The 23,139-nt window shown below is 32.8% G+C and overlaps 3 protein-coding genes and 1 long non-coding RNA gene across 4 annotated transcripts; 3 read left to right on the forward strand and 1 right to left on the reverse strand.

Annotated features, from left to right (window-relative positions):
* The first annotated feature begins 1,491 nt into the window (after nt 1–1,491).
* Nucleotides 1,492–3,279, forward strand: LOC123658225 (organic cation transporter protein-like). The gene has a single exon (XM_045593667.1). The coding sequence runs from the start codon at nt 1,492–1,494 to the stop codon at nt 3,019–3,021; it is 1,530 nt and encodes a 509-aa protein (XP_045449623.1). The 3' UTR covers nt 3,022–3,279.
* A 4,038-nt stretch (nt 3,280–7,317) lies between these two features.
* On the forward strand, nt 7,318–22,421 carry LOC123658494. Its single transcript, XR_006743890.1, has 3 exons — nt 7,318–7,330; nt 18,395–18,399; nt 22,305–22,421. It is a non-coding gene; the product is annotated as an uncharacterized LOC123658494 (long non-coding RNA).
* Nucleotides 15,614–17,867, reverse strand: LOC123658491 (protein sarah). Its single transcript, XM_045593899.1, has one exon. The coding sequence runs from the start codon at nt 17,704–17,706 to the stop codon at nt 17,029–17,031; it is 678 nt and encodes a 225-aa protein (XP_045449855.1). The 5' UTR covers nt 17,707–17,867; the 3' UTR covers nt 15,614–17,028.
* Nucleotides 20,168–20,964, forward strand: LOC123658493 (histone deacetylase complex subunit SAP18). Its single transcript, XM_045593900.1, has 2 exons — nt 20,168–20,408; nt 20,490–20,964. Exons 1-2 carry the CDS (start codon nt 20,334–20,336, stop codon nt 20,892–20,894), a joined length of 480 nt encoding a protein of 159 aa, XP_045449856.1. The 5' UTR covers nt 20,168–20,333; the 3' UTR covers nt 20,895–20,964.
* Nucleotides 22,422–23,139: the final 718 nt, after the last annotated feature.

Raw genomic sequence — 23,139 nt, forward strand, 5'->3', positions numbered from 1 at the left:
ATTCAGCCTGAAACGCCCTACTGCAGCAAATACTCTTTTTCCACGTAGGATATATCATATAGGATGTAGGGTTTTATGTTTCCTAGACTTTACGAAACATATTTATATATGAATTTATGTATAAAGTTCAGAAGAATAAATTGGGACTAATTTTATGACTGCGTTTTTGTTTAACGCCGACCTTATTATTCTGTGACATTTGATGGTAAACATCAAAAGTTGTTAATAATACGTACCTACGTACTTTATGGATGGTCCTATAATATTATGATAATTAATTATTAGTAACAAGTCGTTAGTTTGTGGATGTGAAACTAAAGCAATGCTACAATTTTTGTTTAAGTTGATTGTTTAGTCAAATGACGTACTAGATAGATATATTTAAAACCAAAAGCTGATGAGACTACACTGCCATATATCTTAAGCGTTACAGATGTTTTAGCTAAAAACTTGTATGTAAATACTTACTCTATGTTATAGTTACGTACGCACTGTCTTTCCTTTATAAATACAACGCTATTAATACTTATAAGAAATTGAAGATACGAGTGTTCACTGTAATTCCCGATTTTTACAAATCCACACTACTGTAGAAATTATTTGAATATTGTAAACAAACTTGTTATTGTTTATTTTTAATAAATAAAAAAATCTAAACTGTCATAACTTTCATTTCTGAAAACAATTTATACCATTTAAAAATAAATAACGCTAAGTATATAAATATGATTTTTATTTCAGCCTGTACATATTTATATTTATTGGTGTTTTATATAATGAAATAATATCTTCAAATAAATTTACCAATGTTTATAAAAATTAGGTAAGAAATTACTACAGTGAAATTTCTGTTTCCTAATTAGCTTTGTTTACTTTCATGCTTTAAATACTCTATAAAAGATTCTGAAACAGTTAGCTTATTGGCAACTTTAAAACACCCAATGTCCTATGAACCATAATATCATCCAAACGGATGATATAATGTTGTATTGAATTTTATAATAACACTCCTTTATTTTTTTCGATCCCTTAAAAAATGTAGGTTATTCGAATCTCCGCTATTTTTCTTCGATATTTTTATTAACTGTTTCACAATCTTTTATAGAGAATTCATATTATGGGTGAATATATTAGTCTTATACTTATCCAATTGTTGATAATTAGGTATTAAAATACTCACGTGATACTATTATCACCACATTCGTGTTTTAATACCTCTTATTATACAACAGTTGCATAAATAACTAATATAAAATCAGTTAATAAATTTAGTTATTTACTCTTTATTTATTGTTGGTAATAGTGACTTTTTTATTCTTCAACAACTTTTTTCGAATTAAATTTTTTTCAAGATTAAAGTTTTTACAAATAAAAAAGATTAAACATTTACACAATGACTTCAATCTAAGTTTTTACATGTACATAACATTTTGAAACATTTTTAAGTTTGAGACGATTTGTATCTCCCAATTATCTTATTTTTCATATAAAATGAACTTTTTCAGGTGCTGGATAGAAGGAATTGACACCAACGAAGTTGCAGCTGCCTGGAATTCTTCAGAAATATTAGCAGCAATACCTAAATCAGCCACAGGCGGTCTTCACAATTGTTTAATGTATAATGATTTTAACGAAACAACTACATGTGATAGATGGGTTTTCGATACAACGTACAGGACGTCATCTCGTGCAATTGATTGGAATCTTGTATGTAACCAAAGATGGAAAGCAGCTTTAGCTCAAACCGTGTATATGTTAGGTGTATTCACTGGAGCCGTATATCTCGGAAGATTAGCAGATAAAGTTGGCAGAAAAACAGTGTTTTGTTGGTCAGGCGCTCTTCAGTTAATTCTAGGAGTAACGGTTTCCTTTATTCCCGAATATTGGTCATTTTTAGTTGTGACATTTTTTTATGCAATCTTTGGTTCTGCCGGTGCATATATTCCAGCATTTGTTCTGACTATGGAACTTGTCGGACCAAGCAAGAGAACCGCTTGCGGAATATCTTTTCAATGTGCCTTTGCAGTTGGTATAATGTTAGTAGCTGGATGGGGAGCACTAATAGACGACAGAAAAATCCTCCAAGCTGTTTATGGCTTACACGGTTTACTTCTTATACCTCATATTTGGATAATGGACGAATCACCGCGATGGCTATGGGCCCAAGGAAGGCCGAAAGAAGCGGTAGATATTGTCCAAAAAGCTTTAAAATTCAACAAATCTGATGAAGTACTAGATAGAGCTGTTCTTGTTTCTAAAGGAAAAATTGAATCATCTAAAACAACTGAAGAGCCATCAGTGAGCACTTTAGATCTGTTTAAAACACCTAATTTACGAAACAAAACTCTTAATATTTGTTTGTGTTACTTCGCAAATTCTTTGGTTTATTATGGACTAACACTTAGTACCGGTAAATTAGAAGGCAATCCTTACCTCATTACGGCTGTCTTTGGTTTAGTAGAATTTCCTAGTTATGCCGCTGTTATGTATTTTCTTGACATTTGGGGTCGGAGACTACTTATGACCTCTATGATGATAGTTGGTGGTACCGCATGTATTATAGCTGCTTTTATGCCACCTGGAACTATTATATCTACGATAATCGTTATAGCAGGGAAGCTATTTATTGCTGGTTCTTTCGCTATAATATATAACTATTCTGCAGAATTATTCCCTACCGTAGTTCGTAACACAGGAATTGGTTTAGGTGCAATGTGTGCCAGGTTGTCCGGAGCATTAACACCTTTAATTACGTTACTTGATTCATTCGATCCTAAAATTCCCTCAGTCATATTCGGATTAGTGGCTCTTGTATCCGGATTCTTATGTTGTTTTCTACCCGAAACTATGAATCAACCGATGCCGCAATCTATATCTGATGGAGAAAATTATGGTAAAGGGGACACATGCTTTACGAGTTGTTTAGGCAAAAAAGAAAATGATGAACCTTATACCGATGAGGATAAAGCCGCTGCCGCTGAATCGATGGTACCTTTAGATGATATAAATAAAAAAGTTTGAGTGTTGTAACATATACTACGTTTACGTTGTTATAAAAAAAAGGAGAAGAATTAGGTAGGTAAAAAAATAATCCGTCCAATGGATAGAACTGCCAAGTATGCAGACGCACTGGTTACAGTAGCAATGGTTTAAGTGTTAGTAATGGAACTAAAAAGACAATAACAAATATTTTAAAGCACAATTGTCATTAATATAGTAAGATAATATCATATATTACATATACAGGTATTTTTATGAATACATCTTACACATTTTTAACAATTATTACATAATAAACGTAACGTTAATTAAGAGCCAGAGCAAATCCCTACAAATATTATAAATGTAAATGTAAGTTTGTTTGTTACACTTTCACGAAAAAACGACTAAACCGATCATCATGAAACTTTGTACACCTATTCTCGGAGATATTAGAAGTAGCATAGGATTATTTTTATTAAAAAAAAAAAAATCAACGTGAGCGAAGCCACGGGTAAAAACTAGTATTTAGGATAAGTATTATGTATTATTATAATATGAGAATAATCTTTTGCTAATAATACTTACTACTTACTTAGTGGAAAGTGATATCCCTTTGTTTTTCATATGAATTATATTTTTACTGAGTACCATGAGTAATACGCTACGTGTTTTATAAAATACTAGCTTTTTTTTTAATTTTTTTTTTATGTCACTAGGTCGGCAAACAAGCGTACGGCTCACCTGATGGTAAGCGATTACCGTAGCTTATAGACACCTGCAACACCAGAAGCATCGCAAGCGCGTTGCCGACCCAATCCCCAATCCCCCCAGGAGCTCTGGTCACCTTACTCACCAACAGGAACACAATACTGCTTGAAAACAGTATTATTTTGCTGTGATCTTCTGTAAGGTCGAGGTACTACCCCAGTCGGGCTGCTCCATATTTTGAGCAGGAAATTCCTGCTGTGCCCTACCTCAGTTGAAGGCTGGCTCGGTAAACGCTGTCTTGCCGCTAAACCCTATTAAAAATAAGGTTTGGTGGTAGGAGGGATTTAGAGATGTATTTTTCAATGCCAAATCACAATAAATTAAAAATATAAAATTTTGTCAAAAAATTTAAAAATATATTTAGGGATACTTACCCCTTATCGTTTAATTTGGCAACAAACACCGCGACACGAGAATTTTATTAAATTTTTATCAACTCTTTATTTGGAAACAGTTACGTGCGTTATAATTTTCGTTTAGGGTGATTGACACCTACAATGTTTTAAGAAAGTATGAAATTGCAAGGCTTAATAAATAAACAACCAAAAATATTGTTAAACTAAAAATAGTAAGAAATACGTACAAAACGCCATATATGTATGGACAAAACGACACAGGTGTTATAATTCCAATTAGAAGTCTTCCATTCATCCCGAGAGGCTAAAAGGGGGGGGGGATTAATAAATACCAAATGGAGGGGCTGTAAAGAGATTTCTAAACCTAACGAATACCCTGCAATCTTTAGTTCTGTCTGGACGACGATTGTCCCTTCAGCTTCTTTCCCCATGTAGGAAAAGGATCGAACTTAAACCACCACGCTGCTCCAATGCGGGTTGGCGGATTTATTCGCTACTAAGAGTGACGGTCGCTATCAGGTGTACATGATAACAACTGACACCGATGGCTTAAAGTGTTTTCCGAGGCAGGGTGGATGTATATTAACATCATTTAACTATCGTTTAGGCTGATATTAACATACAAGCCGCTTGTTATAAGATACAAGTGTTCGATAATTATGAAATGCAGAATTAAAGCAATAGAAGCAGTTCGTTTTATTTTAATTTATAATGTTGTCTTTCACAATCAACGGAATACAAGTAAACGGGAATGTGTAAGAAAGTTAATTATCTACATACTGTGAAAAGTTTAATATTTAAAATCACTTGAAGCTTATAAACAACGCTTCTACGAGAACTCGTCTTAAAAAATTCATTTGTTGCAAAAGAACATCTATCATCGTGCACATAGTGATGTGCAACACAATTGTAATCAGTGAATTGTCCCAATCGAAGAAATAAGACCCAATCGTTAAAATACGTTTAATGGACAAGGGAAATCTAGAGTCACCTGAGAAAAGTACACGTAACGTTTTTAACGTTACGTGTACTTTGTAAGTGTGTACTGTGAAAGTGTTATTTGAAAAAACAGTGACGAAGATAATTCTTCGAAAGAAAATATAACTGATAAAGACGGACTGTCCATATAGTAAAAATTGCAACGATAGATTTTCTCGATCGAAGCCTGGAAGATACTTTTTGATGCTGATATTGTTTACATTAGGTTCACGTTCCTTTTCCAAACATTTTTTAAAGAGAAAAAAAAAATACGTTTCATTTGTGAACTTTAGTGTCAGTAATTGTATAACTCTTATGCATACTCGAATGTCATTTTGTCCGTGTATAATAGTTCATTTTGACCATAGCATATGGACAAAATGAATTTCAGGTCCATCGATTTTTTTTAAAGCGGGCGCTATATAAAAGTTACTGATACAAATTTTGACAATTACTTGTCAGACACCACTACAAATTCGATTGCAAATGTGGTAAACAAATTTATCTAAAGACATTAATTATTTATTTATTTTCACTTTCTTGCCGTTGTGTCGAATACGAAAATCATAGAATGTTTTAACGGAGTTGTTCTAGCTACATTCTATCTACTATTACTTATACATTTTTTTTAAATTATAAACTTATTTGGCATTAGTATTTTAAAATTTTATATAAAGTTTTTTTCTACAAGACAATCCTTAGCTTCTTAGATACTTACGAAGGGTGACAAGTTTCTTCTACGTTGAATAATTTTTAATGGGACCATAGGTACCTAAAATTGGTTTGAAATAATAAAATTAATGTTTTCTGGTATAGTACTTAATATCCGTACAAACATAACAAACTATATAAAATTTACTTACAAATGAGAAATGTTGAAATTTTTTTAGGAGTTATGAAGTGAGAACTTTTGTGATATTTTTAGAATATGGGTATATTTACCTACCTACTTTTATTGTTTTATAAAAAGTATGAAAATTAGGAGGTACGTGTTAAAATCGATGAAGTAATGGAATAGGTACATTTATTTTATGTAGCAATATTTTTACTGCCGTAATAAGAAAAAGCCAACTGGTCCGGGAGCCAAGTACAAATTTGGTCAATTATTTCCTTTCAATCGAAACTTCGTAAAATGCATTAGGGATTTATATTATGAATATTCGCGACCGTCAGCTGCGACTCCACGAGTGGAGCGGGCACTGGCAGCCTCCCATGCATGGAGAAAACAAAAGTTTTTTTAGTCATTTCCTCCATTAAATCTCTAATGCATTTTACGAAGTTTCGATTGGAAGGAAATTGGTCATGAAAATCTGTCACTGGCTCCCAGACCACACGTTTTGTTACTAAAGGACAGGTCAAGGTCAGCAGCCAAAACATTCACTGAATTTAATTTATTTAACTCTTTTATTTTAGATTCAATAGCAATTATACAGTCTGTTACAATATTATTAACTTATTGTAAGCGACTTAAATATTAGTCTTTACAAAATTATAAGTTCCTATTTTTGATAAGTTAATTGTTACAAAATTATGATTATACATATGGTAGGTAGGTACACGAAACAAACATTATTTAAAAAAAATATTTTAGTAGAAAAGGTAACAAAATAAAATCCCAATAGTATCATTGTTAAAACATTATATAAAATACAAATAGTGCCAAATGAATAGAAATAGTTTTATATATTTGTTGTTCAGTACAGCATCATTGTGATTTTAAACATAAGGATGAATTATGCTTAAATGTAAATGAAGTACCTAATTGTTTATAAAAATGTTGAGGTTTAATTAAAATTTCTTAGGAATAAAAAACGAATGTCTTCTATGTAAATTTAATGCATAATACTATTAGCTAGTTTTATTTTGTCGATTGGATGAGGCATTGTATCATTGACGTTATTATGTATACAAAGAAAGAAACTTATTTTTCTATATATAAAATTGCGATGTTTCGTATACTATTTTTAGTTTAATTGTAAATAAATATTATTAAAAAAAATTGACTAATTGTTTTTTTAACCGACTTCCAAAAAAGGAGGAGGTTCTCAATTCGACTGTATTTTTATTATGTATTCTTCAGAACTTTTAACTGGGTGGACCGATTTCGACATTTTTTTTAATCGTGTCATTTGGTCCTATTTAAATTTATTTGAGATCTAACAACTGCTTTTTGAGTTATATCTAATAATGCGTTTTTACTTGACTAGTTTTTCGTCGACCTACGTTGTATAACTTCGTCGTTTGTAGTAACTTCGTCGTTTATGAACCGATTTTGATAATTCTTTTTTGCTGGAAAGAAGATATCTCTCGAAAATCGCATAACTTTTTACTGGGTGTACCGATTTTGATGATTTGTAATTTAATCGAAAGTTACGTTGTATTACTTGTCGATGTAATTGAAGTCGGTTTTTTTTCTTATAAATATTTATTTATTTATAATTTATTATTATTATTTATTTTTCGTTTGCGAGCAAATATTTTAAATATATTTTTAATAAACCAATTACTATGCTGTTCAATTATTGATTTCCTTTAAGAAACATTTACATGTATTTGTAAAGGTCCCTGACTCAATTAGGGGTCCTACATTAAACCTTTTGACCGCCACGCCTCAAAACCATTCCCGTGCCCTGTACGCCAAGGCATAAAATAAACAAAAATACCTACGAAAAAAATAGTGCTGCCAAGAGTCGTTATCGAGTACCACACAGTGACTTGTTTTTGTTGGTTTTTATGCAATAAATGACTACTTATATAATCTAGGAAGGTTTATTTTTTAATATTTTTCTTGTGTTATCTTGCACTCGTTATATATACTTACAACAACATAAATAAAAAACAAACATTACAAAAATAATCGTAGTAAAGCACAACACTCTTTTCTATCGCCATGACGTCATTGTCACGACTGGACGACTACGGCGCAGCTGACCTACGGTTATGAAAGTCTCTTTAGAGACGTCCTGTGTCGCACGCAAGGAAGCCGCAGGCTATATATCGATTTCGAATCGAATCGATATATACATGAAAAGTAATTTAGAAAAAAATTAACCGAATTCAAATTTGTAATTTTTTAATCGACTTTAAAAAAGGAGGAGGTTACTCAATTCGACCGATTCGATATATATTTTATATTTTTTTTTTATTTATGTTCGGGGATAACTTTGTCGTTTATGAAACGATTTTGAGAATTCTTTTTTTGTTGGAAAGGAGATAACCCCGGTATAGTACCATGCTAAGGAAACCAGGTTTTTTAAAATGAGATCTCGAAAATCTGCATAACTTTTACTGGGTGCACCGATTTTGATGATTTTTAATTTAATCGAAAGCCGATGTTTATCATGTAGTCACATTTAAATTTCATCCAAACCCGATTACAACTTTTTGATTGATCTTTGATAATGCGTATTTACTTGACTATTTTTTCGTCTACCTACGTTGTATTACTTGTCGATATAATTGAAGTTAGTTTTTTCGTTTGCCTGCAAACACAATTATTATCTTATTAGATAATAGTTTATTATTTAAGGTTAAAGGTTCATTAGAACAGTATTCCACTGTGCCCTGTTCCATAGTGCCCCATAAGGCCAACGTTTTAAACGAGTTTATAAAAACTTAGGTTATTTTTTGAACTTTCCACACAATTGTCTCAAATGATTAAAATTAATGAAAAAAAATATCATTTACCTATTCTTTAAACTTTTTTACTAAAAAGAAAGTACTTTGAAAAGAAATCTCAACTTTTGAACAAGAATAATTGTGTTTGCTCGAATACAACGTAGATCGACGAAAAAATATGATCCGATGAAGCAAATTAATATAATCGGTGCGGTCGATGCCAGCCTTAGTTTGAAAGAAATATTTACATGCGTTAAATATTTTTTTGCTTAGGTAGCAAATAGTACTAAAACAGTACTGAGTAAGTAGCAATATTTCAAATCAAATATTTCACGACACACGACACGACATGGGTCTTAGAAAAAAAGCTTTTATGAGAGTGGGGGTTAGAGATGATATTGATGCTGCCAGATGATTTTGAGAATGAGAAAGAAAATCGTAATTTCGCTCTTACCCTAGATAAAAAAAATGAAAATAATTGTGTTTGCTCGCAAACGAAAAAAAAAAACCAACTTCAATTACATCGACGAGTAATACAACGTAGATCGACGACAAAATAGTCAAGTAACTACGCGTTATCAAAGATTACTCAAAAAGTAGTTATCAGATCTCGATAAAATTTAAATGTGACCACATGATGAACATCAGCTTTCGATTAAATTAAAAATTATCAAAATCGAAACATCCAATAAAAAGTTATTGTGGATTTTCGAGAGTTTCCCTCGATTTCTCTGGGATCCCATCATCAGATCCTGGTTTCCTTATCATGGTACTAAACTAGAAATATACCCTTTCCAACAAAAAAAGAATTATCAAAATCGGTACATCCAGTAGAAAGTTATGCGGTATAATACAACGTAGGTCGACGAAAAAAGCGTCAAGTAAAAACGCATTATTAGATATAACTCGAAAAGTAGTTGTTAGATCTCAAATAAATTTAAATGGGACCAATTGGCACACACCACCTTTCGATTAAAAGAAAATTTGTCGAAATCGCTCCACCCAATCAAAAGTTCTAATGTAACATACATAAAAAAAAAAAAAAAATACAGTCGAATTGAGAACCTCCTCCTTTTTTGGAAGTCGGTTAAAAATATATTTTTTTTATTGTATATTATTAAAATCATCGACGCCTTCCAAAATACGACGATGTTCTAAGGTATCGCTCGTCTTGCACTTCACTAGTTTTCTCGCTATTCGCTTATGACGTCATCAGCGTGTCGTCTATACTTGACAACGGCGTGTAGAGAACGGATTAATGACTACGCGCTAGAGATGCGCCAGATTTGAGATATCAGATTTATTATGGCGATTTGATTGATTTTAGTTGATTTGATTTTTTATTCATTTGCTATTTATGTGTTAGCTGATGATAGTTTTATGTTTTTTACCTTTTGTTTTATTCAAATATTAAATTATTTATAGAAAATATAACACGTTTGAGTTGAATTTTGAATAGCTAATTGCAAAAATGACTTGTAATTATGATTTTTTTAAAGTGCAATAAAGAATATATAAATCATCTATACCATTTTGACTAGCCCGTTGGCGCAGTTTGTAGTGACTACAGGTCAGCGGTGCTTTCTGCTCCGGAGGTTATGGGTTTGATTCCCACCCCGAGTCTGGGTATAATATATATTTATTTATATTTATATGTATGCTTATCAAAAAAAAAAAATAGCTATACCAGTCAGCTGTTACCAAGTTATAACACAAGCATTAATTTGCTTACTTTAGGAACAGATGACCGGGTGTGTATGTTGTAAATATTTATTTATTTATTATTTATTTATACCTCTTGCGTCACATCCCTAGCGGTCAACTATAGACGACTTCGGCGTTCTGGACATATCATTTACGTGGAATAAAAATGCATGTTTTTATCTCAATGTTTCTCAGTACGTGTAGCTCTAAAAGACTTGTTTTTTATACTCAAATGTTGCGGGGATATTCTATTTTCATAAATGTTGAATTAAAATACTAGAAATATTTTTTTAATAATTTTATTTAATATTTTTGTGGTCCGGGTTTTTTGTCACCTATAGACGTCGCTGGCGCACAGGACTCGCGAGCCCTTGTCAAGTATAGGTGACTACGGCGGTCAAAAGGTTAATCACGTGAATCTCGAAGAACGGGAGGGGGGTTCGGAGAAACATCTCGAATCATCATAACGAGGGGGTGGTTTTTCACGTGTATTTATTTTTTGTTGAACGAGAAATTTATTGATGTCCAATTTTGCAAAAGGCGCACGAAGTACTTAAATCCTTATAGTTTCTTAAGTTAAATTAGATATTTAGCGTGGCACAAATACCTACAAGTGAACTTATATAAATAATGAAATTAATGGACAAAGTTTACGCCAACTTAGCTATTTTACGGTAAAAAACAAATGCCTTTGCATAAATCAGCTAAGAGGTGCCTTAGAGAGATCCGGGTGGCAGACGGCTGCTCGTATGGGGTGGTTCTATTTCTTTTCACCGCATGCTCACATTGTTTTTTTGTTTCTTTTTTAGTGAGAAGCACACAAATAACAAGGTAATACCAAAACGATTTATGGGACGCCCATTTCATAGTTCATAAAATGTCCGATTTATTTGAGGACAGAGACGAGAAAGTATAGACCTAAGGTAAAAGCCAGAGTGCTCAAAGTTTTTGGGGTATGGTAGGGGCTTAAGGTAAATTTAGATGTTGAACGTAACACCCTGACAGTCTGACTGACACTCAGTAGCGTCGACAACTATAAGTCAAATATAACTCAATCAATAAGATGATCTTTCGTAGGAAAAAATTTCTTCGTCCATGTCGCCAATAAAAACGTTTACAACTACAACTATTCTACATATGAGTAGTTTTTCGCCTAATTGAAGTAAGCCATGTTTAAAATAATTCACATATCACGGACACCCAAATGTTATCAGTTATCGGCATGGATCTTGAGCCTTCGGCGAAAGAGTGGCGATTAGGACGTGTAGATCGCTTTGCACATCGTACACGGACTTAATAAAATTACATATACGATATAAGTTTTTAAACTTTCACGGTGAATAATATGAACACTTGAATCTACAGGACTTGCTAAAATCATTATTTTGACACATAAGTCAATTGACTCCTGTCCCAAACCTTAAAACAAGGTAGGGTAAGTAAATGGAGATCAAAGTACGTAAATTCTCAGGAAATTGCTACTGTTAATAGAGCATTCTTTTCGGTAAGCAAACTGTTGATAAATATGTCAAAACGGAACGTTGCTCAAACTAATATGTTATTTAAATAATCTATCACTTTTGTTAAATCTAGTACCTACCTATTACTCAAGTAGGTAGTTGAGAGAACTTAACGCGTTAATTTGCAACAAATACTTCATTATCCAATCCTAATATGAAGTCAGCAGCACATATCTGATGGCTGGTCGACGGTGGCGGCTGCGGCGGGCAGGGATTCGGTGGTTCTTGATTGATCCATTTTTCACGAGCAGGGATTCTTCTTTACGAGCAGGGATTCTTCGTGTTCTTCGTCGGGTCACCACTTTAGGGACTATTGTAGTGTCGGAATGAAAGATTCGATCGACACCTTCTGATCAAGTCTTTCATTCCGACACTACAATAGTCCATAAAGACTGTTTGGTAGACTCATAGACTGAAGTGGTATATGAAGTAAGTTTACGTACACTTTCTATCAGAATCTGATATTTTCAACTATTAATGTTCCTTAAGGGGCTACACTACCTCAGCTCGAATTCAGATTTCACCCATACTAAAAACACATGAGAATTGAGAGCGCTTGGTTGTTCATCGCGCGAATTATATGTATTTTCTCCCCACAAACATTACCAATAGCTAATTTTTAAAAAACGCAACATATAAAATGTTCTTCATACTTATTTCAATTACCATGCTTAATCTCAAGTCCATAATTTCTATATTTACTGAGATATTAAGGTTTTAATACAAAAATAGCGGTAACTTTGCGTTTTTTTTTTGTATCGAGAAAATTTTATGGAATCGTGTTTTCGAAACATATGAAAGATAGTATATGTCCTGAACTTTACCATACATAAATTTCAAACTTAAATATTCAGTAGTTTGGAAGATATGGACATCCTGCCGAGTGGAAAATAGCAATTTGAGGTAGCATACACTCTTAAGTAAAGATCACAGCAATGACATTCTTCTTCCTCAGTGTCACCGCCCGATAATTCAAAGGCTTGTAATGGGAATACTTGCATGCACCACTTAAATTATGACAACAAAATATGTGTATCTGCACGTACATAAAACTTAAGAAAAGCTATCAAAATTTAGAATTGATCATGCATAGCATAAACGAGTTACGTGTTGCTTATTGAATAAAAATGTAAGAAGTACCTATTATTTTTATGATGGTTGCTTCGAAGTATAATTTTCTTCATCAGTGTTAACAAAACTACGAAGTTTGTTACTACATCATTATCATCATTACATCCTATACGGTCCACTGCTGGACATATGCCTCCACAAGTTTACGCCAAAAATAACGTGAACTCATGTGTTTTGCCCATAGTCACCACGCTGGGCAGGCGGCTGACCGCAGTACTGGCTTTGTCGCACCAAAACACTGCTGCCCGTCTTCGGCCTGTGTATTTCAAAGCCAGCATTTGGATGGTTATCCCGCCGCCAGTCGGCTTTTTAAGTTCCAAGGTGTTAGCTGTGAACTGTGTTATCCCTTAGTCGCCTCTTACGACACCCACGGAAAGAGAGGGGGTGGCTATATTCTTTAGTACCGTAGCCACACAGTACTAGTACACAGTACAGTTTGTTACTTATTATGGAGAAAAGGAGATGGTCTTCCTTTTAGGGTGATAATTTCAGAATTCTTCAAAAATTTTGTAAACGTTTGACCAAAAATTTTGACTGTCGACAAAAAAAATTCAAAAATATTATAATATTCCCAAATAACGTCATTTTAATAATAAGCATTTTATTCCTAAATTTTAAACTTTGAACATACCATAAGATATAATTTAAACAATGTCAAACGTAACAAATTTTTGAACCTTATAAAATTAAGCAAAGTATTATGCATGCCATCCCGTTTAACATAATTATTTTTAATATGTGTTTTTACAGCAAAAAAAAAATAAAATAACAGACAGTACAATTCAATGCAATTTAATATTTACATTACAACAATTAACATATACATCACAGTGAGATTAAAACGACAATTAAGATATTCTAGTGAACGTTCAGTAGGTAAGTAGTTAGTAAGAATCAAAATTTCTAATAGTGTATAGAAATATTAACAATTTTTCGAACTGGTCAAAAAATAATTCATTTCAAACGCTTATACAAGCAAATTTTTTAATACATCGATAAACTATAGAGAGCACTTATTTAAAAGCAGATAACAAATTCTAACTAATGTCAAAAAGGGTAAGTTATTAAAATAAATTTGAATTGGCTAAAATTTTTTGATTAGTTCGGTGAAGCATTACATGCGGTATGTGGTCACAATCTTGCAGCTAAGGAAATACTTAATTTGACCTTTATTTATACGCCAGATACGCTTCTAGTAAAATTAAGTTTTTTTTTTTTAAATAAGTAGGTACTTGTTTCGAATTTGTCTAAATAATACCAAATATTAACATACAGAAATTAAAGTAACATTTATATATTTACTACGATTGGTGCTAATTCAAGTAACAGTAACTTAAAACGTACCTATGTACGTTTAAAAATATGAATCTATTAACTTTTATAAATTTTGCCAATTCGTTTTGATTGAATCACAACAGTTTATCTAATATCTAGCACTTTTTAATTTAATCTTTAAAATACACCACTTTCACTAAACTGTCATGTAACAAATATTAGAATTTTAAGTAAGGTACATAATAATTAACATGTACAATTTCTTTTTTGGTAATTTAAACACACATAAACATATTTATTAAAAAAACATACAAGTGTAATAATAAGCACGTAATTATTACTTTATTTTTGATAAGTTAACTATTATTTTTAAACATTGAAAGTTTTTGAATATTAGTATCAGTCTAATCTTTGATGGACATCAGCCCTGAATGTTGTACCTACATTTTACTTGATTCCTACCATAAATAATAATAAAATATTAGAAGACACCTTACAAAAATATACTTAAGTTCTGCTGGTACCGGTTCCTGGTAAAATATTTTAAGCAAATTCTTGAATAATAATTACTAGGCAACTATCATTATATTATCATTATGGATGGTATTATATGAGAAAAGGGATATACAGTATACTTTCTTTGCGTAATAATTTTCTTGCGAAAGACGACATAAATAAGAATGGTTACTTTAAAAATTGCTATGTATAACTTAAAACGTTGAGAACATACTAAAGACTGTTATAACAGCAAAGAAATCAACTCACTATCCCTAAGGAAAAAAATTCGTAATTATGGACAAATGCAGACCTAATTCTCATACCGAGTAAGCAGGAATATGTACGCTTACGCTTACGCTTCAGCCTGTAATATCCCACTAATGGGTATAGGCCTCTTTCTCCATGTAGGAGAAAGATCGGAGCTTAATCCACCACGCTGCTCCAATGCGGGTTGGCAGATATATTCCCTACTATGAGTAACGATCGCTATCAGGTGTACATGATAACAACCGGGGCCGATGGCTTAACGTGCTCTCCGAGGCACGGTGGGGAGACCCACAAGAACTGCACAAACACCCAGACCATGGCAAACACCTGTATGGCCAATACAAATGTTTGTCATGTGCGGGGATCGAACCCGCAACCGCCAGTGCAACAGATACAATCCATGGCTGTGACCATTGCGCCAACGCGGCGTCAATAATCGGCGGCAGGAATATGTGTAAGTTGACAATTTTAAAATTACACTTTTAAATCAGTATTCAGTGAAAATAAAAAAATAGGTCAGTTTACTATTAAGTAGAATATTATAATAATTTAATAACTAACATTGCTTACAACTTTCTATGCACGATGCAATGAAATTCGTGTATTATATTGTAGATACATAATTATAAGTAACATTATTTGAACAATTTTGATAAATGTTGTGTCTTTTGCAAAATTTATGTTAAGAAATTAATGGAGCCATAGTCAAAATATATACATTAACATACACCATAACACTTATATAGTAAAATTATATAAGGGCTTGGTTTCTAAATATTGCACCCACACACTAAAACAAAACATTTGCACAACATTTAAATAGATATATCTTTGATTTGGACAATTAGATAGTATAAGTGGTTTGATACACATACAAAGCTAACTGCATACACAAGTAATTTTAAAATATATAGCATATTTACTTAGTTAACCATGAATATATGACAAAACCATCACATGTTACAGTAAAATACACATATTATATCAATATTTACATTTTCATGAAAAAGAATAGCAACCACACGAAATAAACTAATCAAATAATGAGTATATCAAGACTATGTGTTGTGTTTTAGATTTCTGTCAGTAATTTATTATTAAAATTTAAAAAATAAACAAAGAAATTTACACTTTTATTATGTAACATTTATGATGTCATACTTAAAGCCAAATCACGTTTTGTTATGGTGTCAAAATCTTCTTTAGACCTTTTATTATCCTTAAAAGCATATGTCTCACTGTTATTAAACAAATATTGGACAAGTTTATTTAAAATATATTCAAACATGTAAAGTTTTTTTGATATGTGATTTTAATACTTTAATAAGTAATGAAAAATTCTAATGTAATTTTATATGCACAAAGCATTTCAACAGTTATTGACACTACATTTTAAAACAATTTTTGCTTTTAAACATTTAAAATTTGTTGTGTAGTTTGTTTGCTTTAATTAAATCTTAAATAATGTGATTATTTTTTAGTTGGCTCCTAAATAAAATTACCCTGTATGTTTTATGAAAGACTAAATAAATTACAATAATCTATATAAATATAATTTTATTACAAGCAACATGTAGTGACAATAAATATTGTTAGTAATTACACATTTTGCTTTCATTTTCACAACATAACTTGTGAATTTTCTACATTCTATGACACAAACATAAGCGATATAAATATTAAAAAGTAGCACCAATTTAATTTTAAATATTTTACTTGGTGAAATAAAATAAACTGATAAACGGTTACTTCATAAGCCTATCTTAATGTTAAAACCTGTCTGTTTAACAAACACCAGCCTATGTTATGATAAAACTACAAAATAATATGTATAGCAATTGTCTTTGGCATCACTGGTCATAAAAATTGACATATGATAACATAAAACATCTATTTTAAAAATAAATATCCTAAATTTTAAATTAGACATATTAATATTCAGGACAGCGAGTATGCGGAAGTGGAACTCCAACATGAGTAGGAGCATTGGTCTCAGAAGGTAAAGCAGTATGTACCACTATAGCGGGTTGAGTAGGTGTGGGTGCATGTACTTCGTGGCTCTCTCCCGGTGCTAGGCTGGCTATAGCCGCCAACAAATCTGGGTTCAAAATTGGTTCACCTTCCTCCCGTGGTTCCCATCCGATAGGTGGACTAGCTGGAGGGGAGATCAAAAACTGTTTTACAGGAGCAGGAGGTTTTAAGTTCTTTAAAGATATTGGTGTCACAGGCTGTGCAAAGTAGCAATTAATGCACGAATTATAAAACTGATACTGATGAAGACGAACACGAGCGGAAGCGGCAGCGAGTGGACTGTCATAATTTACACGTAAACGCTTAAAACTTCTTAACCACTGAAACGTTATATTATCTGAAAATGTACGAAAAAGGTCTTCCAATTCTTTCTTCAATTTCTCATCGGCGAAAACGTTACTTTGAATATTTGTTACGATCACAGATTTAGGCAAGTCATCAAATTCGCTCATCTCGTCATGAGTATCATTTCCTTGGTCTAGGTCAGCAATATTAGGATGAATATTAGGCATTCCATCTTCAGCGTTAATATAGACATCACCTTCTTGAAACGTCTCATCCTCTTCTTTATTTGCCATTATTTTTTATTACGTTGTAGTCTGAGGCCGCATAGAATTTGCTTATGAACCTTAAATTATTGATCACAACACTGCCAGCCCACACTATTTTCATAATACAATATTCAATCGATTAAATACGAAATGTCACAGTTGTAGTCAATGACAACAATTTGACATTTTAATGGTTTTTCTTTTTACTTTTTATTATGCTTTCTTATACAGCTTAATATTTTATATTTCTCTTGTTTTATTTTATGGATAAAAAAATACGAGTACATTATATTTAAAGTATACTTTAGTCACAGCATTAACCAAACGTCTCGATTTCTTTTTGTATAAATTAAAATTAATTTAAAAAAGTGACGAGAGTGATAAAGGAAAAGTACCTATATTCCTGTGTGCTTATAACTTATATTACTCTTTGACCTATACCCACGGTCTTATACAAAGGTCATGCAACTACTTGGCAACTACATTAGTACGTCGGCTTAATGGCTTACGGCCGCCAGAGGCATGACGATCGATGGGTGTGCTGTGCAACGAAGATAGAATAGGATTCTGTCTCTTTTTCTATCACATGTAACGCATTTGTTTTATAATAATAACCAACTATAATGAAACATCACTCCATATAACCAATTACAATGAAGCGTCACCCAACAGGCGTGTGCAGAGCGCACCGCACGACATGACACATCGAAAGCAGTGACAGTGTGGCTACCTACCACATCGAACTATTATTACTTAAGTAGTAATAGTAATTCAATGAGGCTTCAAGATAACTTACCTGATACCTTTACCTTAAAAATACCTTAACCGTTCATAACCTTAACCATTACCGTTACCAAGATACATTGACGTGTTCGTGAAACAGAAAGCGCATAGCTCTGAAAAGAGCTGTTTTAATGTTCGTGAAACAAGATTGTTAGCTCTGAAAAGAACTGTTGGAAAGTAGCACAGCACACCATGCAAGCGGATACACCAGCAATCACATGCACAGAAGTCTTCAAGCTAACTTGCACGTATTCTTCATGGATATCTTCACGAAGTACAATCACGCCGCCGCCGAGTGAAGTACACGTCAGAGATCCGTTCGCCGCGCCGATCGCCGCCGAAAAGAGCGAGCCGCGGGAACATGTTCTATTTATAGATATCGCTCCGCGCTACCGTGCCTCCGACTCGCGACGAAGCGCATGAGTAATCGACAGCGGCACGCGCGGAGAAAGAGATAGCCACAACAGTGATCCCAAACGTACGATAATTATCGTACATGTACGATAATTCAAGCCTACGTACGATATACGATCTGTACCCTAGGATCGTGCGCGATTTGTACGATAATTCTGTCTGTCCTATGTATCTATCGCATGTCGCATGTCGCATTCGCAGCTGGCCGCGGAGTAGGGAAAAAGTGAAGGCGCATGGCAAGGTAGCCAGGGCCAGAAGCGTTAGCGCAACGGCCACATCACTGGTTTATGGCTGTTGCGCTGGCGGTTGCGGGTTCGATCCACGCACATGATAAACATTTGTCTACGAGAACTCTCATGCTCTCCATAAGTTCTTCTGTCCATGTTTTATGAGATTTTTTTCCATAGGGTACCGATGTTTGCCGTGGTTTGAATGTTTGTGCAGTCCTTTTGGGTCTCTACACCGTGCCTCGGAAAGCACGTCCAGCCGTCGGTCCCGGTTGTTATCTTAAACATCTGATAGCGATCGTTATTCATAGTAAGGAATATATCCACCTATGCCCAGCAGAGCAGTGCGATATTACAGGCTGAAGTTATACGCTAGTTATACTGTTAGCTCGCATCAGCTGACAGTGTGGCATTTATATTCTCACTTATTCGTGTAAGTATCCCGAGGTATTTGTGTATTTTGATCTGTGTGTTAATGAAACTGTTATTATTCACTAAAGATTTACATACATCGTGGTTTCATAAAACCACATAATTCTTTTTTTCAAATGATGTAATCACGGACGGTAATGCAATAATGTTCCGATGCATTATAGTGAGAGAGACTTCCAATTACAATTACTAATTTCGTATCGTAGAAAGAGATTAGCTCTACACTAGTGCATTCATTTTCAATTGTAATGATATAGATACATTTTAGTTTAATTTCTATGTAAGCACTTTTATACTTTTACAGCTTTGTAAGTTACTTTCTTTTATTATATATTTTCATTTTTAAAAAGTAACTTTAGTAACCCTGCGTTAAAAACATTTATTTGGGACATTTATATAATTTGTGAAATGTTAATTAGAATAAACCACCGGATATATTTTTGCAAATTATGTTACCAAGGAGAGACAAAAAATACAATATTTATAAAAATTAATTTGTTAAAAAAACCTAATTATAGATATACCTAAATATAGGTATATCTATAATTACATATTTGTTTTATAGTTTTAAATTTTTATCACATTCTTGTTCTATGATCATTATTAATAATCTGTTCATTCATAATTCATTCATTATGAATAGAGTTGTCACGCTGTCAGATTTATTTATTCTTAAAAAAACTGATAAATATAACGCTGTAAAAGTTGCAAAAACTATTTAATAATATATATATCATTTTGTAATAAACTAAGAAAAATAATATAAAATTAATTTTATTATCATCAGTCAAACAAATTATGAAAATGGCAGGTTTAGAGTCGATGGTTGTTGAAGAGGTTAGACCCGCCGAAAAGCCTGTAGACAGAGAAAAGGTAAACAATTTATTTTATTTTTAAATTAAATCCTAATGTTTAGAGAAACACTGTGTTTTATGTGTGTATGTTTTCTTTTAGACTTGTCCATTATTACTGCGAGTATTTTGTTCAACTGGAAGACACAATTCTCCTGGTGACTATGCGAGAGGCAATGTTCCTCAAAATGAGCTGCAAATATACACATGGATGGATGCGTCATTGCGTGAATTAACAGGGCTAGTTAAAGAAGTTAACCCTGAGACTCGGCGTAAAGGCACTTACTTTGATTTTGCTATAGTTTATCCAGACATGAGGTCTCCTACATACCGTATGCGAGAAATTGGTGTTACGTGCTCTGGACAACGAGGCGGCGACGACAACAAAACACTTGCCCAAGTTAAATTTCAAATTGGGAATTATCTTGATATTTCAATCACTCCACCTAACAGAATGCCGCCTCCTATGCGTAGACCACAGCCATATATGAATAATCGTCCTTATTAACTATTAAAATAATATTTTTATTTATAGGTACTTTTAAAAGTAAGATTAATTAATAAACAATTTCAAATGACCAATGGTTTTTTAATTTCATTAAGCTCAAAATAGCGCAGATACTGAGGTAGGGCACGGCAGGAAATTTCCTGCTCAAAATATGGAGCAACCCGACTGGGATATTACCTCGACCTTACAGAAAATCACAGATCTATAATACAGATTTCAAGCAGTTCTGTGTTCCTGTTCGTGAGTAAGGTGACCAGAGCTCCTGGGGGAATTGGGGATAGGGTCGGTAACATGCTTGCGATGGTTCTGGTGTTGCAGATGTCTATAAGCTAATGGTAGTTGCTTACCATCAGGTGAGCCGTACGCTTATCTGCTGACCTAGTTATGTAAAAAAAAAAGATTTCCGACAACACCTACAGTAGACAAGAATTCATATCTTATAGATTAAATGGTGCAGTTTTTTTTGTTAATTTTAATTGTTATTAATTTGCCAGTGGATGGTATGTGTGGTTCTTAAATACTTGTGACAGGTATTAATTAGAGCTAATGTGTTACCTGGTATTTTGCTAGTGTAAAATTGTGTTTGTTATTTTGTAGTGATAAATTAATGTTTAATTTTATCTCGGAATAAATTTTATGGAAAAAAATGTATGCGTTAAGATAAATTCTGGTTCATGTATTACCTATCAATGTACATTATAGTAATAGCCGACACATGCATTACTGTCCAATCAAATCTTAACAGGAGAATAACTCTGTCTTTATTTTAAAAATATTAAAATGTCAATATTATTGTTGTAATATTCATTGATTGCTTTGATCATTATTAATTTTTTGGGAGTTCATTTAAGTAAAAAAATATCAAAGTAATATATTTCCTCCTTTAAAAAACTATCCAACTATTCTTACAAATAGATAGAATTTGGAATTAATGGCTTTCACTAGTTCCATGATAGCACAGATGATTTCTCCAATGTATCATAAGATAGAGAAGACACATAGAAGGTTGTTCGGTTCAACCTCAATAGAATTTTGACAAGAATCAGCTATTCAACTGCCAAAAATTTGATAAGTTTTTTCATAAATTATTTATTAATTGAGTTTAAGCATTTTAGAAATTTTGACAAAGCAAACATTTAATGTACACACATGTGGTCAGTGTTTAAGGAGTAGGTATTCTTCTATCTTATAGGTATATGCATGTTTTGTAAGAGGGTATATATTTTTGGAAAATAAAATTTCTTTTATATTCTTAAATCATAAACATATCTTTAAGGACCTACAAATTACTTATTGTGTTAAAAATAATAGCAACATAGTATTTCTATAATTATTTACTAGTGTTTTTTTAGACTGACCTCTGACAACTTACATCAATTATTATTGATTGATTGGTTTAATGGCTTTCAGTTGTGCCAGAGAAGCACGGTTGATTCCGCCAATGTCACGTAGAGTGAAGAACACACGTAGGAGATTGATTGATCAGTGCAGTTGAGATAACAGTCTCAATTTAATTTTGAAAACAGGCAAAATAGTAAATCAATTATTATGGAAAAGACAAAATAATATCACCTATAATTTTATTTTGTGTTACCTTTTTTATAATTTATAACACTACAGTCAATCACTTAACAAAATATTGATTTGAGTACAGCAACGGTAAATGGCTTAGGATCAATTATTATCAGTAAGAGAAAAGAAGAATCTTTCCAACCATCCAAATATAAAAAACCGGCCAAGTGCGAGTCGGACACGCGCACCGAGGGTTCCGTACAAAAATTATTAAAAATATTTTAATTATATGATGTAACTAAAAATTTATGCTTTCCGCTATTTATCCTTTATCTGTGCTATAAGACGTTGCTTCGTACCAAATTTCAAGATTCTGAGTTCACGGGAAGTAGTAGGTTTTGATTCCCTAGCGAATGTCGAAAATTTGCAGCATAAACGGCTTTATCTATTGATTGCGTTGGCTTAGAAGTTGGATTTTTTCACTTCTCTAAGGGACAGTAGACCTGAATATTTGATATGAATTTCAGCATGATACTCCACGCGTTCCCGAGAAAAAGGGTCTTGACAGACAGAGGACAACAAAGTGATCCTATAAGGGTTCCGTTTTTTACTTTTGAGGTACGGAACCCTAAAAATCTTAAAAGTTAAATAAATTTCGAATAACCTGTTGGTGCAGTTTGTAGTGGCCCTGCTTTCTGCTCCGGGTGTTGTGGGTTCGATTTCCGCCTGAGTC

The sequence above is a fragment of the Melitaea cinxia genome, chromosome 12 (assembly GCF_905220565.1).
Source record: "Melitaea cinxia chromosome 12, ilMelCinx1.1, whole genome shotgun sequence".
Lineage (NCBI taxonomy): Eukaryota > Metazoa > Arthropoda > Insecta > Lepidoptera > Nymphalidae > Melitaea > Melitaea cinxia.

Coding starts and splice junctions, on each gene's coding strand:
- LOC123658491 (XM_045593899.1), bottom strand. CDS start 17,706: ATGGCAAATAAAGAAGAGGATGAGACGTTTCAAGAAGGTGATGTCTAT.
- LOC123658225 (XM_045593667.1), top strand. CDS start 1,492: ATGAACTTTTTCAGGTGCTGGATAGAAGGAATTGACACCAACGAAGTT.
- LOC123658493 (XM_045593900.1), top strand. CDS start 20,334: ATGAAAATGGCAGGTTTAGAGTCGATGGTTGTTGAAGAGGTTAGACCC. Junction 20,409..20,489: donor AGCCTGTAGACAGAGAAAAG/GTAAACAATTTA, acceptor GTTTTCTTTTAG/ACTTGTCCATTATTACTGCG.